The sequence below is a fragment of the Leopardus geoffroyi genome, chromosome B2 (assembly GCF_018350155.1).
Source record: "Leopardus geoffroyi isolate Oge1 chromosome B2, O.geoffroyi_Oge1_pat1.0, whole genome shotgun sequence".
NCBI classification, from domain to species: Eukaryota; Metazoa; Chordata; class Mammalia; order Carnivora; family Felidae; genus Leopardus; species Leopardus geoffroyi.
The window spans coordinates 105,518,777-105,535,960 of record NC_059332.1 but is presented as its reverse complement, the minus strand read 5'-3'; the positions used below and the strand labels follow the sequence as shown (position 1 = coordinate 105,535,960).

Sequence of the window (17,184 nt, the reverse complement as noted above, 5' to 3'; positions counted from 1 at the left end):
ATCTCAAAACACGTGAAACTGCCAAAGCTTGAAATACAAAGACAGATCTAATGTATAGCAGAATATGTAAGTTCTAAAATAAAGGCAACATACTGCTTTATCAGATAGGTTACAAACAACATTCTTAATGGTTTTTATAAAGTAGATGGAATTATAATCATGAGGGCATCTGTTTTTGCTCCAATAAGAATACAATAGCATCAGTAAGAACAAATAAAATAGACACATTTATATAACTGCAATTGTAAAATAGTATTTTATTATTTTTAATATAGTGCTGTAACATTTCATAATATTGCATACTGCTCAAATGTTGGTTTATTTAGTTAGACAAGAATATCCTCCCTTCATCCCACACCCCAGTCAGAATTTAAAGACACATTATCCTTTTAGAGCCCTAGCACATTGTCTCCTAATATGTCACATTTCATAAAACAGTAATGCTATGAACTAAAAGAGTAAAGGTTAACAATTACTTTGATTTCAGTTTCACAAGCAGCCAGGAAATTGCCGAATTCAGAACAGCAACAAAAACTCACTAGACTTTGTAGTAGTTACCTTTTCCATAATGCTCCTTCTTAAGAAAAAATATGAAGGCAAAGGTAATGTTTCTTTTAGTCTTTTATTCAACAAATCAACCTTTATCTTGCAAGTAAGTTTTACAGTTACCAAATGATATTATTTCTGTGCCAGCAGATTTTTTTGTTTTTGTTTTTTCAGCTTTTTGTTCCGGTGCTACCAGTAAGTGAACAAAATGGACATTAAAAATTAAGTTCTAGGAACACCTTTCAAAATAAAACTTGTTTAAAAACACCAGGCTAGTGAGTCAAATACTTACAAATATAAAACAAGTAAGCATAATTGCATAGATTAACTAGTAAAAATTCAAATTCAGACAAAATGAAACAATGAATTTAATTAAATCAATGTTAAAGGCTCTTTCAAGTATTTTCTTGTTTTTTTGCATTAATGTTGTATGCATTCCCCTTTATAACATGTTTTAATTTTTTTTTTTTTTTTTTTTTTGGCACAGTTTCTCTTGGATTTAAATATAAGAAGTCTTATTAGGAAAGAAAGTCAATTTTTTTTTTTCCATAAAGGTCAGTGAATAATAATGAAAATATATTTTGAAGCATTTTAAAAATTATATTTGAAAGGAGTTGACATATATTAAAAAATTCTAATAATAAAGTATTTGCTAGTCTTGGTTCAATAAAGTCATCACCATGTCAATAGTTGGTCCCAACTATTAGATACTACTCCTTGCATTCAAATCTAATCAAATTAGTTATCCAAGTAACAGATCTAAATATAATTTTATATTTAGATGCTTATAATATGGTCATATTCTGTATTTAGAGATATAAGGTTTCACTGGCAAAATTCAAAAATTGCCCCCTCAAAAATCATCTTATGTGTGAGGGTGTGTACACACACATATATTATGTTTCCTTTCATAAGAACTACTTTGTTTGAAAGACTTGACTCTGATATTCATTAATATGACTACAGGGTCCTCAAAATAAAAGCAGGCACAGCTGGTTAGTTTATGAATTATACTGCATTATTAAGTTCGGTTGATTACAAAGAGTGGAATACCCTGTCACCTGATACTTAGAACCATCTGTACCACAAAGAGTTTACCTCATAAATTCACCATCAATTTGGTAATCTTTGATATAACTACCCTGTTCTTTTGAATACACATAACACAACAACAACAACAAAAACCTTTTTTTACTCAACTTTATAACTTCCACCACAATAAAAAGGGCACAGATACAATCCTCTACTTAATATATAAAAGAGGTTTGGCAGATACAGTCAGCATTATGGACACCATTTAAACCTGTATTTTATATCTGTAGGTTTTAAGTGTCTTGCCAAAAGCACGGTTTCATGATACATAATTTACAAAGTGTCATACTAAGTTTTAAAAGTACTCCTATATACATTTTCTTCTTGTAACATGCCTCTGATTTCCAGCAGAAACATTATAAACGCTATCATAAATGAAATCTTTCTTTACAGAATAGACTATGGATCATATCAAAAATGCTTTAGTTCCCATCTTAAGACAGTTGTATACTAATTTTTAAATAAGTATTTTAGGTATATAATTGGAAATGTAAATAGCCTGCATATAACCATAAATGAAAAGACTGCAGTTCAACAGTACCATATCTGCTTAGAAAGCTCTAACAAGTACAGCACTGTGAGAACAACACACAGACACCCTATACATATGTATCTATAAATAGAATTTTCCCTTTGAAACTTTTTTTTTAAAAGCTTCACAGTTTGAAGAGGTTTTTGCTGTTAATAGGTAAAACAGATACATTATACTGACCGATCTGCTACAAATGTAATCTAATACACTGATTTACAACAAGCAGCGGTATGACCCTCTCTGTATTATGAAAAAAAAATCCCTAATACAGATTTCAACTATATTAAAGAATCCTTAGCAATTTTCACTAGTGTCATCCTTTAGTGTCCAAACATTAAGTGCATGTAATAAAATTTAACACATAACAAGGTGATTTCTTCAGGATAATTTTGCCATTCAAGTACCCAAGTTTATTATTACACAGAAAGTGAAACTTTTCAATTACTGCTCTGAAAAATCAGAGAAAGAATTACAGTATTATTTTTGCTATGCAGCACTACTTTAGATTCATGATGGCATCTCTATCATGATGCTTTTTAAAATGAAGAGTGAAAAAATAATAAAACACTATTTCGAAAATGGTAGCATATTTGGTCAAAATACAAAATATAATAATATTAATAGCATTTGTATGTTAAAAACAAATATTTAAATGTTGTGTAATCATTTTAATGTGTTCAACATGAAGAACAGCTTTTCTCTTCACAATTGCCACATTTTAATTGATTATCAGTACAATACTTCTATGTTTTATAAATAAATTTTACAGGTTTTTGTTGTAACTTTTTTTTTTTTTTTTGCAAAGTATAACCTACAGCACAGTGATTTATAATTTAAGGTAACAGATATTTTCACATTCTAATTTAGCTTTTACACTATTTCATGCTTCTGAAGCTTTTTTGTTTTTGCTTCAAGATAGAGGTAGATTTAATAGATTGGGCATGTCAGACTTACTGCCAGAATGCAATTCTGCTAACGCAAAACTGCTAATGCGCAGTTTCCAAGATGCTAGAAAAAATTCAGAACCATTATGTAATACTTTACCAAAGTTCTCCTTTTCAAGCTTAAGTTATTAAATAATTTTATATGTATTTAATTGTTCACAAGTAGATACAAAAAATAGATAAAACAACAGAAACACAAATACAGGTACACCAAAATAAAAACAAAACTATAACAAAAGATTGCATCCGAATGGAAACTTTTGTTTTGCTTTTCAAAAGTGCATCAACTTTTTCTTTTCTGTTCTAAGTAAAAACACACCAAACATTCCTACTGACACTGTAACAATGAAGAGATATCTGAAACTACCCTTTTTAGCCATTAATTTTTCCCCCACCAAGTTAAAGTTGAAACCCTTCCATTGGTGCTTCCTGCTGCTGAAACACGAACTGTTGTTGATTTTCATCCACCTGAGGTACAATGCTGGGATCATCTTCTTCTACACCAAAGTAATGTTCAATCAGATCAAAAGCCTTTTGGTAAATTTCCTGATTTTCATGGCTTTGCAGAAATTCAATTTTATCCAGACCTATTATATACATATATATAGAAAATTGTTACACAGGTTTCAACATAAATTTGAACTGAAATAATGAATCCACAGCATCTGTCAGTTCACTAGCAATGGGCTGTTATTTTTATCTAATTTTTGCATATACTGATAGCTAACACCATTTATGCCTTAAACTTTAAGAATGAGAGCATGAGGCGGTGCGGTATGAGGAAGCAGCACAGGCCTGGGGGTAAAAACATCACAGTCTTCACTCTGCTAGCTGTGTGATTTTGCCCAAATAGTTTGGTTCCTTTGTAATTTAGTGTCTCAATTTTAAAATGACAGTTTTAGATTATGTAAGTCCACAGGTCCTTTCCAAAGTAATTATGCTAAATAAAAGGCACCAAAATGGAAAGCATCAAAACAAAAACACACCAAAAGGTGAGCAAACTAACACACACACATTATCTCAGAGAATGAACCAGAAGATACCAATATGGAATGAATACTATTTGCAAATCCAGTGCATCTATTATATAATTTACCAAAAGTACAACCTATAAGTGAAACTGAAAATGTCTATTTTTACAAGATAAGCAGAATCTATAGCACTTCATTTCATTGCTTCCAAGAAAAACAATCTACACACAAGTCTCAGTGATACTGAAAATCTTTTTCATTTGATTACAGATGAACCTCTTCAAATGTATTATTACAGAATAGTATTGGAAGTACTAGCCAGAGCAATTATGCAATGAAAAGAAATTAAAGGCATCTAATTCAAAAAGGAAGAAGTAAAACTATCATCATTTGCAGATGACATGGTTTTATAATAGAAAATCCTAGACTCCACCAAAAAAATAGTTAAAACTAATCAATGAATTCAGTAAAGTAGGAGGATACAAAAACAGTGCAAAAATCTACTACATGTCTATAAACTAATAACAAACTATTAGAAAGTGAAATTTAAAAAATAATCCCATTTACAAGTGCATCAAAATGAATAAAATTCCTAGGAATACATTTAACCAAGGAGGTAAAAGACCTGTGCACTGAAAACTATAATGAAAGAAACCGAAGACGACACAAATCAATGGAAAGATATTCTGTGCTCATGGGTTGGAAGAATTAGTACGGTTAAAATGTCCACACTATCCAAAGCAATCTACAGATTCAATATCATCCATATCAAAATTCCAATGGTACTTTTCACAGAAACAGAACAAACAATCCTAAAATTTGTACTGAACCACATAAAACCCCAATAGCCAGATGCAATCTTAAAAACAACAAAGCTGGAGGCATTATACTCCTGGATTTCAAACTATATGACAAAGCTATAATAATCAAAACTTAGTTGCATAAAAACAGATCAATGGAACATAATAGAGAGCCCAGTAAGAAACCCACATATAACATCAATCAGATTATAACAAAGGAGCAAAGAATGTAACATACAATGGGAAATAATAATCTCTTCAAAAAAACGGTGCTGGGGGGTCGCCTGGGTGGCTCAGTGGGTTAAGTGACCAACTTCGGCTAGGTCATGATCTCACAGTTTGTGGGTTCAAGCCCCATATCAGGCTTTGTGCTGACAGCTTGGAGCCTGTTTCAGATTCTGTGTCTCTTTCCTCTGCCCTCCCCTGTACTCTTTCTCTCTCTCTCTCTCTCTCTCTCTCTCTCTCTCAAAAATAAATAAACATAAATAAAATGGTGCTGGGAAAACTGGACAGCTACATACAAAAGAATGAAACTGGGCCACTATCTTATACCACACACTAAAACAAACCCTGAATGGATTACTTGAATGTAAGATCTGAAATTCTAAAACTCCCAAAAGAAAACACAGCTGATAAACTCTTTGATATCGATCTTGGCAATTTTTGGATTTAACACCAAAAGCAATGGCAACAAAAGTCAAAATAAACACGTGAGGTTACATCAAACTAAAACGCAAGGTTACTGTTCCTTGCGTACAGCAAAGGAAGCCATCAACAAAATGAAAAGACAACCTACAGAATAGGAGAAAATATTTGCAAAGCATATACTTTAAGGAGTTAATACCCAAAATATATAAATAACTCATAAAACTCAACACCAAAAACAAACCATCTGGTTAAAAAACAGGCAGATTATCTGAATAGATATTTTTCCAAAGAACACAGATATCCAACAGGTTGAAAAGGTGCTCAACCTCACTAATCATCAAGGAAACATACATAAAAACTGCAATGAAATATCACCTCACATCTGTTAGAATCAGTTCTCAAAGACTAGAAATAACAAGCACTGATGTGAAGAAAACAGGACCCTGGTGCATTGCTGGTAGGAATGTAAGCTGATGCAGCCACTATGGTAAACCATGTAGAGGGTTTTCAAAAAATTAAACTACTCAAAAAAAAAAAAAAAAACACCATATAATTTAGCAATTCCTTTTCTGGGTATTTATCCAAAGAAAACAAAAACACTAACTAGAAAAGATACCCACACCCCCATGTTCACTGCAGCACTATTTACAGTGGCCTAGATATATAAACAACCTAAGTATTTACTGATGGAAGAGGAATTAAAAAATTGTGGTATACATGTATATAATAAAATATTATTCAGCCATAAAAAGAATGAAATCTTGCCATGTGCGACACGGATGGACCTTAAGGGCATTATGCTAAATAAAATAAGTCACACAAAGAAAGACGAATACCATGTGAACTCACTTATATGAAAAAAACAAAAAAACAAAAACAAATGCCAAGCTCCTAGAGGCAGAGAACAAACTGGTGGTTGCCCGTTGAAGAAGTTGGCAAAATAGGTATGAAGGAGGTCAAAAGGTACAAACTTCCAGTTATAAATAAGTCATGGGGATATAATGTACAGTATGGGGACTATACAGTTAAGAATATTTTATTACATATTTATTAAGTTGCTAAGAGAGTAAATCTTAAAAGTGCTCATCACAAGAAAAAATCTTTGGCCGGTCAGGAAGATGGCGGCGTAGGAGGACGCTGGGCTCACCGCACGTCCTGCTGATCACTTAGATTCCACCTATACCTGCCTAAATAACCCAGAAAACCGCCAGAGGATTAGCAGAACGGAGTCGCCGGAGCCAAGCGCAGACTAGAGGCCCAGGGAAGAGGGTAGGAAGGGCGGCAAGGTGGTGCGCGCTCCACGGACTGGCGGGAGGGAGCTGGGACGGAGGGGCGGCTCACCGGCCAAGCAGAGCCCCCGAGTCTGGCTGGCAAAAGCGGAGGGGCCTGACAGACTGTGTTCCCACAGCAAGCGCGACTTAGCGTCTGGGAGGTCATAAGTTAACAGCTCTGCTTGGAAAGCGGGAAGGCTGGAGGACAAAGGGAGGGAGAGCTGCTGAGCCCTCGGACGACAGAGCTCAGTTTGGCAGGGAACAAAGGCGCTCGCCAGCGCCATCTCCCTCGCCCATCCCCCAGCCAAAATCCCAAAGGGAACCAGTTTCTGCCAGGGAACTTGCTCCCTCCGTGCAAACACCCAACTCTGTGCTTCTGCAGAGCCAAACCTCCTGCAGCAGATCTGACTCCCTCCTGCTGCCACAGGGCCCCTCCTGAAGTGGATCACCTAAGGAGAAGTGAGCTAAGCCTGCCCCTCCTGCCCCCGTGCACCTTGCCTACCCACCCCAGCTAATATGCCAGATCCCCAGCACCACAAGCCTGACAGTGTGCAAGTAGCCCGGATGGGCCACGCCACCCCACAGTGAATCCCGCCCCTAGGAGAGGGGAAGAGAAGGCACACACCAGTCTGACTGTGGCCCCAGTGGTGGGCTGGGGGCAGACATCAGGACTGACTGCGGCCCCGCCCACCAACTCCAGTTATACACCACAGCACAGGGGAAGTGCCCTGCAGGTCCTCACCACTCTAGGGACTATCCAAAATGACCAAACGGAAGAATTCCCCTCAGAAGAATCTCCAGGAAATAACAACAGCTAATGAACTGATCAAAAAGGATTTAAATAATATAACAGAAAGTGAATTTAGAATAATAGTCATAAAATTAATCACTGGGCTTGAAAACAGTATAGAGGACAGCAGAGAATCTCTTCCTACAGAGATCAAGGGACTAAGGAACAGTCACGAGGAGCTGAAAAACGCTTTAAACGAAATGCAAAACAAAATGGAAACCACCACGGCTCGGATTGAAGAGGCAGAGGAGAGAATAGGTGAACTAGAAGATAAAGTTATGGAAAAAGAGGAAACTGAGAAAAAGAGAGATAAAAAAATCCAGGAGTATGAGGGGAAAATTAGAGAACTAAGTGATACACTAAAAAGAAATAATATATGCATAATTGGTATCCCAGAGGAGGAAGAGAGAGGGAAAGGTGCTGAAGGGGTACTTGAAGAAATAATAGCTGAGAACTTCCCTGAATTGGGGAAGGAAAAAGGCATTGAAATCCAAGAGGCACAGAGAACTCCCTTCAGACGTAACTTAAATCGATCCTCTGCACGACATATCATAGTGAAACTGGCAAAATACAAGGATAAAGAGAAAATTCTGAAAGCAGCAAGAGGTAAACGTGCCCTCACATATAAAGGGAGACCTATAAGACTCATGACTGATCTCTCTTTTGAAACCTGGCAGGCCAGAAAGGATTGGCACGAGATTTTCAGTATGCTACACAGCAAAAATATGCAGCCGAGAATCCTTTATCCAGCAAGTCTGTCATTTAGAATAGAAGGAGAGATAAAGGTCTTCCCAAACAAACAAAAACTGAAGGAATTTGTCACCACTAAACCAGCCCTACAAGAGATCCTAAGGGGGATCCTGTGAGACAAAGTACCAGAGACATCACTACAAGAATAAAACATACAGACATCACAATGACTCTAAACCCGTATCTTTCTATAATAACACTGAATGTAAATGGATTAAATGAGCCAACCAAAAGACATAGGGTATCAGAATGGATAAAAAAACAAGACCCATCTATCTGCTGTCTACAAGAGACTCATTTTAGACCTGAGGACACCTTTAGATTGAGAGTGAGGGGATGGAGGACTATTTATCATGCTACTGGAGGCCAAAAGAAAGCTGGAGTAGCCATACTTATATCAGACAAACTAGACTTCAAATTAAAGGCTGTAACAAGAGATGAAGAAGGGCATTATATAATAATTACAGGGTCTATCCATCAGGAAGAGCTAACAATTATAAATATCTATGCGCCGAATACCGGAGCCCCCAAATATATAAAACAATTACTCATAAACATAAGCAACCTTATTGATAAGAATGTGGTAATTGCAGGGGACTTTAACACCCCACTTACAGAAATGGATAGATCATCTAGACACACGGTCAATAAAGAAACAAGGGCCCTGAATGAGACATTGGATCAGATGGACTTGACAGATATATTTAGAACTCTGCATCCCAAAGCAACAGAATATACTTTCTTCTCGAGTGCACATGGAACATTCTCCAAGATAGATCATATACTGGGTCACAAAACAGCCCTTCATAAGTTTACAAGAATTGAAATTATACCATGCATACTTTCAGACCACAATGCTATGAAGCTTGAAATCAACCACAGAAAAAAGTCTGGAAAACCTCCAAAAGCATGGAGGTTACAGAACACCCTACTAACGAATGAGTGGGTCAACCAGGCAATTAGAGAAGAAATTAAAAAATATATGGAAACAAACGAAAATAAAAATACAACAATCCAAACGCTTTGGGACACAGCGAAGGCAGTCCTGAGAGGAAAATACATTGCAATCCAGGCCTATCTCAAGAAACAAGAAAAATCCCAAATACAAAATCTAACAGCACACCTAAAGGAAATAGAAGCAGAACAGCAAAGGCAGCCTAAACCCAGCAGAAGAAGAGAAATAATAAAGATCAGAGCAGAAATAAACAATATAGAATCTAAAAAAACTGTAGAGCAGATCAACGAAACCAAGAGTTGGTTTTTTGAAAAAATAAACACAATTGACAAACCTCTAGCCAGGCTTCTCGAAAAGAAAAGGGAGATGACCCAAATAGATAAAATCATGAATGAAAATGGAATTATTACAACCAATCCCTCAGAGATACAAACAATTATCAGGGAATACTATGAAAAATTATATGCCAACAAATTGGACAACCTGGAAGAGATGGACAAATTCCTAAACACCTACACTCTTCCAAAACTCAATCAGGAGGAAATAGAAAGCTTGAACAGACCCATCACCAGCGAAGAAATTGAATCGGTTATCAAAAATCTCCCAACAAATAAGAGTCCAGGACCAGATGGCTTCCCAGGGGAGTTCTACCAGACGTTTAAAGCAGAGGTAATACCTATCCTTCTCAAGCTATTCCAAGAAATAGAAAGGGAGGGAAAACTTCCAGACTCATTCTATGAAGCCAGTATTACTTTGATTCCTAAACCAGACAGAGACCCGGTAAAAAAAGAGAACTACAGGCCAATATCCCTGATGAATATGGATGCAAAAATTCTCAGTAAGATACTAGCAAATCGAATTCAACGGCATATAAAAAGAATTACTCACCATGATCAAGTGGGATTCATTCCTGGGATGCAGGGCTGGTTCAACATTCGCAAATCAATCAACGTGATACATCACATTAACAAAAAAAAAGAGAAGAACCATATGATCCTGTCAATCGATGCAGAAAAGGGCTTTGACAAAATCCAGCACCCGTTCTTAATAAAAACCCTTGAGAAAGTCGGGATAGAAGGAACATACTTAAACATCATAAAAGCCATTTATGAAAAGCCCACAGCTAACATCATCCTCAACGGGGAAAAACTGAGAGCTTTTTCCCTGAGATCAGGAACATGACAGGGATGCCCACTCTCACCACTGTTGTTTAACAAAGTGCTGGAAGTTCTAGCTTCAGCAATCAGACAACAAAAGGAAATCAAAGGCATCAAAATTGGCAAAGATGAAGTCAAGCCTTCGCTTTTTGCAGATGACATGATATTATACATGGAAAATCCGATAGACTCCACCAAAAGTCTGCTAGAACTGATACATGAATTCAGCAAAGATGCAGGATACAAAATTAATGTACAGAAATCAGTTGCATTCTTATACACTAACAATGAAGCAACAGAAAGACAAATAAAGAAACTGATCCCATTCACAATTGCACCAAGAAGCATAAAATACCTAGGAATAAATCGAACCAAAGATGTAAAGGATCTGTATGCTGAAAACTATAGAAAGCTTATGAAGGTAATTGAAGAAGATTTAAAGAAATGGAAAGACATTCCCTGCTTATGGATTGGAAAAATAAATATTGTCAAAATGTCAATACTACCCAAAGCTATCTACACATTCAATGCAATCCCAATCAAAATTGCACCAGCATTCTTCTCGAAACTAGAACAAGCCATCCTAAAATTCATATGGAACCACAAAAGGCCCCGAATAGCCAAAGGAATTTTGAAGAAGAAGACCAAAGCAGGAGGCATCACAATCCCAGACTTTAGCCTCTACTACAAAGCTGTCATCATCAAGACAGCATGGTATTGGCACAAAAACAGACACATAGACCAATGGAATAGAATAGAAACCCCAGAAATAGACCCACAAACGTATGGCCAACTCATCTTTGACAAAGCAGGAAAGAACATCCAATGGAAAAAAGACAGCCTCTTTAACAAATGGTGCTGGGAGAACTGGACAGCAACATGCAGAAGGTTGAAACTAGACCACTTTCTCACACCATTCACAAAAATAAACTCAAAATGGATAAAGGACCTGAATGTGAGACAGGAAACCATCAAAACCTTAGAGGAGAAAGCAGGAAAAGACCTCTCTGACCTCAGCCGTAGTAATCTCTTACTCTACGCATCCCCAAAGGCAAGGGAGTTAAAAGCAAAAGTGAATTACTGGGACCTTATGAAGATAAAAAGCTTCTGCACAGCAAAGGAAACAACCAACAAAACTAAAAGGCAACCAACGGAATGGGAATAGATATTTGCAAATGACATCTCGGACAAAGGGCTAGTATCCAAAATCTATAAAGAGCTCACCAAACTCCACACCCGAAAAACAAATAACCCAGTGAAGAAATGGGCAGAAGACATGAATAGACACTTCTCTAAAGAAGACATCCAGATGGCCAACAGGCACATGAAAAGATGTTCAACGTCGCTCCTTATCAGGGAAATACAAATCAAAACCACACTCACATATCACCTCACGCCAGTCAGAGTGGCCAAAATGAACAAATCAGGAGACTATAGATGCTGGAGAGGATGTGGAGAAACAGGAACCCTCTTGCACTGTTGGTGGGAATGCAAATTGGTGCAGCCGCTCTGAAAGCAGTGTGGAGGTTCCTCAGAAAATTAAAACTAGACCTACCCTATGACCCAGCAATAGCACTGCTAGGAATTTATCCAAGGGATACAGGAGTACTGATGCATAGGGGCACTTGTACCCCAATGTTCATAGCGGCACTCTCAACAATAGCCAAATTATGGAAAGAGCCTAAATGTCCATCAACTGATGAATGGATAAAGAAATTGTGGTTTATATACACAATGGAATACTACGTGGCAATGAGAAAAAATGAAATATGGCCTTTTGTAGCAACTTGGATGGAACTGGAGAGTGTGATGCTAAGTGAAATAAGCCATGCAGAGAAAGACAGATACCATATGGTTTCACTCTTGTGTGGATCCTGAGAAACTTAACAGAAACCCATGGGGGAGGGGAAGGAAAAAAAAAAAAAAAAAAAGAGGTTAGAGTGGGAGACAGCCAAAGCACAAGAGACTGTTAAAAACTGAGAACAAACTGAGGGTTGATGGGGGGTGGGAGGGAGGGGAGGGTGGGTGATGGGTATTGAGGAGGGCACCTTTGGGGATGGGCACTGGGTGTTGTATGGAAACCAATTTGGCAATAAATTTCATATATTAAAAAAAAAAAAAGGAATAGAAACAGGGTTTATTTTTCTAAATGTCAGGAACAATGAAATAAATTATACACTTCATAAATACAAAAAAAAAATCTTTATACTTATGTACAATAATGGTTGGTAACTAGACTTACTATGGTAATCATTTTGTAGCATATACAAATATTGAATCATTATCTTGTATACCTAAAACCAACATAATGTTAAACAGCAATTAAAAACAAAAAGAATTGACTATAATGATAAATTTTGAACTGATTGCTTACCATATGCTTCTTCAATGAGAGCACAGTATGGATTAATGCCTATTCCATTTTGCTTAGATTCTTGTTCTCCAAGACGTAGAATATTTTCAAGTCCATTTAAAGCCACTTGGACTATTTTAGAATCCATAACAGTCAATAGGTCACAAAGGGGTTTAATGCAACCTAAGGCTACCAAATACCTTCAGAGTAATTAAAAAAAAAAAAAAAAAGTAGAGGAAAAAAAATTTAAAAAGACTTAAATATTTACAACAATGATAGGAAAATATTCTTTAGTGAAATGTTACATAAACAATTAAGAAAAGTACTCATATATAAACTCAAACATGAAAACATTTAAATATTCATCTACATAGGAACCTGAAACTTCTTTTTACTCTCCTATTCTCATTTAACATAATTAGCCATAAATGATATTACAAATATTACAAAAAGATACACATAAGCAAGTTGGTACTTGGGTCTGTTTTTGCATGGCAATATGAATACTAAGAATAGTGGCTTCAAGGTGCTTTTTTTTCTTTTTTTTAAAGGTGAGCCTATGTACACATATCAGGGTCGCATGGGAGTATGCAGAAATGGAGAGGAAAAAGGGACATTTAAATCAAATTTCCCACAAAAACAATTGTAGCTGATGTTCTAAGGTATCTCCTGTGTTTCAGAAGCACAGAAGGCTTCTAGGAGCAAAACAGGCTCTGTTGTGAATAATTTTAACATATAATATTCACAAAAGTTATTCCACTCATTTTTTAATACTTTGTCCTTTTCTAGTTTTTATTAGCTCTTTTCCATTCTCTATAAAATAAAGTAACTGATTTATTCACTTGGCAAAACATCCACTAAGCATAAAGGAAAAAAGCATGTGCAGAAGCCAGAAATGCATGACTTCAAGGGCCAAATCCACTCCTTATTAGTTATGTGACTTTGAGTGACTGCTCTGTGCCTCAGTTTCCCCATCTTTAAATGGGGATAATAACAGTACCAAGCTCAGAGTGTTGCTGTAAAAATACAGTTAAGAATTCAATAAAGTTAGTTTCCACTCTCTCTTTTTTTTTTTTTTTTTTTAACGTTTTATTTATTTTTGAGACAGAGACAGAGCATGAATGGGGGAGGGTCAGAGAGAGGGAGACACAGAATCTGAAACAGGCTCCAGGCTCTGAGCTGTCAGTACACAGCCCAACGCGGGGCTTGAACTCACGGACCGCGAGATCATGACCTAAGCCGAAGTCGGCCGCTTAACCGAGTGAGCCACCCAGGCACCCCCCACTCTCATTTTTTAAAAAAAGTATATACCTTCACTAGAGCACTCACTTGCCATATACCATACTAAAATTGATCAATATATTTGTTGAATGAATATCTCATAGAGGTATGAAGTTAAAGGACATAAAATACATGAAAGTATCTGATACACTCCTGACACTCAATAACTGAAATGATGTAGCACAACAACTGGCAATATCAGATATTCAATAAATATTAGTGGTATGCATGCTGAAATTAATCTAAGATCTCTTCCCATATATGTAGAATTAATGAAATGGTGAAAATGGTTAGAAAAATAATCACCTTGGTTTGGACACTTGATTCACACTAATAAATCTAAGTAATTACATATGGACGACATAATAATGAATATAAACTGAAAAAACACAACTATTTATAGGTGAACAAACAAACTTTGGTACCCAAAGCACATAAAAATAATATTAGTATATAAAAAATGCAAGCTAGAACAAAGGAAAGATCTTGTTTTATTACTGCTTATATTCATAACATAATGAAATGGAAATGTAATGAAACAAGTAGAATGGAAAATAAGGAGAGATGTTATCAACATGTAGAAATATAAATCTAAGACAGCAAGATATAGTACAAGTGTAGGCAATAATAGACAAAACCTTCTCAGTGATTTGTAAAGTAGCTAGTAGCCTGACTTCTTTTATAAATTAAGAAATAAATCAAATACTAATTAGAAAATACTTCCTAAATAGGCACTTCAAGAAACCTAAAAAGTCCTGAGTTTCCAGACAAATCCATAGAATAAGAAGATTCTGTAGGAAGTTAGGCTTTTAGACAAGTGCAAAGTAGAACCTTGCTATGGGGGAAATGCACAAGACAAAAAGAAACTCAAGAATTCTGATTGTAAAAGCTGTGATGATTACACATAGTAATGATAACAGCAGCTAATCTTAATAGAGAATTTAATGTTTAAGCACCATGTTAAGCATTTAAATGTATGAATTACATTTAATTATCAAGATACTACCATAAGTACTATCTGTTAATCAAATTCATTTAAAAAATGAAGAAACTGGGGTGCTTAGGTGGCTCAGTCAGTTAAGTGTCTGACTCTTGCTTTTGGCTTAGGTCTTGATCTCACAGTTCGTGGGATTCAGCCCCATCCATGTTGGGCTCCAAGCTGACAGTGCAGAGCCTACTTGGGATCCTCTCTCTCTCTCTCTCTCTGCCTGTCCCCTGCTTGCTGTCTCTCTCAAAATGAATAATTAAATTAAAAAAAAATTAAGAAACTGTGGATTAAACAGGTAAAATGACTTTGTCAAGGTCATGCAACTTTTACTGAGGGAACAGGATTTGAAAGCATCCTGACTTCAAAGCCCACAGTACCTATTTATGTTGTTAGTAAAATAAATAAGTAAATAAACAATAAAAGGCTTAGATTCAAAAAGTTATCATAAAAAAGAAAGAAAGAATACTAGTAATGAAAAATAAAAGATACCATCCATAGATAAGGCTCATAACCAGTTAGGAGAACATTACTATACAAACAAATGTCTATTTCAAGGTATTTTAGATAAGGGATGCTCAAATTCATTAGCCATTTCTATATAATAAAGTTACATGTATGTGACTTCAATGGTCTAAAAAAATTTGCAAATTAATATAGACTGTTCTTTTTCAGATTTTTAATCTCTGATTTTTTAAATACAGTCTGTCAAAGAGAATGGTGTTATTATCCTTTAATGAAAAAAAAAAAAACCTGTGAATGAATATACCTAATGTAACAAATGCTTTCATTTCACATTAAAATGCTTACTAACTGATTTAGAAATAATGTTTTAGTTTCATCAACAAATAAAATGTATTTAGTACTTCATTTAGTTCTACTGACATTTTAAAAAATATCAAAAAAAGTTTTTATCATACCTTACTTGTTCTGGAGTGCCTCCTGATGTTGCATTAGTTATAGCCCAAGCTGCTTCTTTTCTGGTGCGAAACTCTGCTTTCTGAAGAATCTCAATCAAAACAGGAAAAATATTTGCATCTATAACAGCCTGAGGATGAAAAATGATACAGCATAATCAATGCAAATACTGTTTTAAACATATTAGTAAGTGGAGAGACTCATTGGTTTTAAAATGTCAGGCTTTTTGGAAATACCTCTGATAATCTTTCTAATCTTTCAACAAACTTTCATGATTGGAGAATATATTAACAGAATATTAATTTTAAATATGATGAAGTACAAGGTGGATAATTTATCAAAATGGATAATTTTTGACTCAAGAAGCTTGGTAAGATCCTAATAAATCACTACTTAAAAGCTTAGAAAGGAAGATCACTACCTATTTAAAACTAATATAAATCCATCCTTTTTAAAGAGTAGCCATATGTGTCCAGCACTGTGGGCAATTTTATACACACACACACACACACACACACACACACACACACACACAATTCCTCACTAGACTCCTACAAATTAATGTTATTATTTTAGAGGAGAAAAGGCTATGTTCTTTAAAATATTTTTCAAGATCTTTTTAAGTAACTCACTAAAAAAAAAAAAAAATCACTGGTAAAATGCTGACTTGTCCACACTGACTTATGAAATCTTGCTGTTTTCTTAGATCTGAAAGGTATTTACCTGAATCTGAGCTCTATTTCCAGCAGTGATATTAGAAACAGTCCAGCAGGCTTCTTTTCTGATTGATTCCTTTGGGCTACTCAACAAGTGTAAGAGACACGGTAATGCAGAGCAATTCAAAATTACCTAAAACAAAAATCAGAAATGGAAACAAAGTTTTATGACAAAAACAATAACAAAAAAACAAAACAAATGAAAAACATCCACACAAAAATATACTAATAATTTAGAAATATAAAAACCACTCTGAAAAACTAAATTGGGAAAAAAGGGATTCCTTTCAAAGTAAAACTTAGGTTTTTGCTATCTTCTACTCTCCCTTGTTGCCAAATCTGGTCTAATGCAGGTGCAGAAAGTGCCCTTGTCAAACCACCAAAATGCGAATTAGCAGTACATTCAGAGGTGTGCCCTTCAAGTTTAGGAATACACTCAAGAGTTCAACTGATACAACAATTTGAAGAGAGATTT

At 35.6% G+C, this 17,184-nt stretch overlaps 1 protein-coding gene across 3 annotated transcripts in view; it reads right to left on the bottom strand.

Moving 5' to 3' along the window:
- Positions 1–237: 237 nt before the first annotated feature.
- The window catches only part of KPNA5 (karyopherin subunit alpha 5), a 49,754-nt gene continuing 32,807 nt past the window's right edge, over positions 238–17,184 (bottom strand). For all 3 annotated transcript variants that reach the window (XM_045499375.1, XM_045499377.1, XM_045499376.1), the window contains exons 11-14: positions 16,717–16,842; positions 15,996–16,123; positions 12,831–13,009; positions 238–3,701 (exon numbers count right to left, since the gene is read on the bottom strand). In XM_045499375.1, the coding sequence (XP_045355331.1) occupies positions 3,514–3,701; positions 12,831–13,009; positions 15,996–16,123; positions 16,717–16,842 (621 nt within the window). In that variant the 3' untranslated portion in view covers positions 238–3,513. The remainder of the gene's footprint in view (positions 3,702–12,830; positions 13,010–15,995; positions 16,124–16,716; positions 16,843–17,184) is intronic.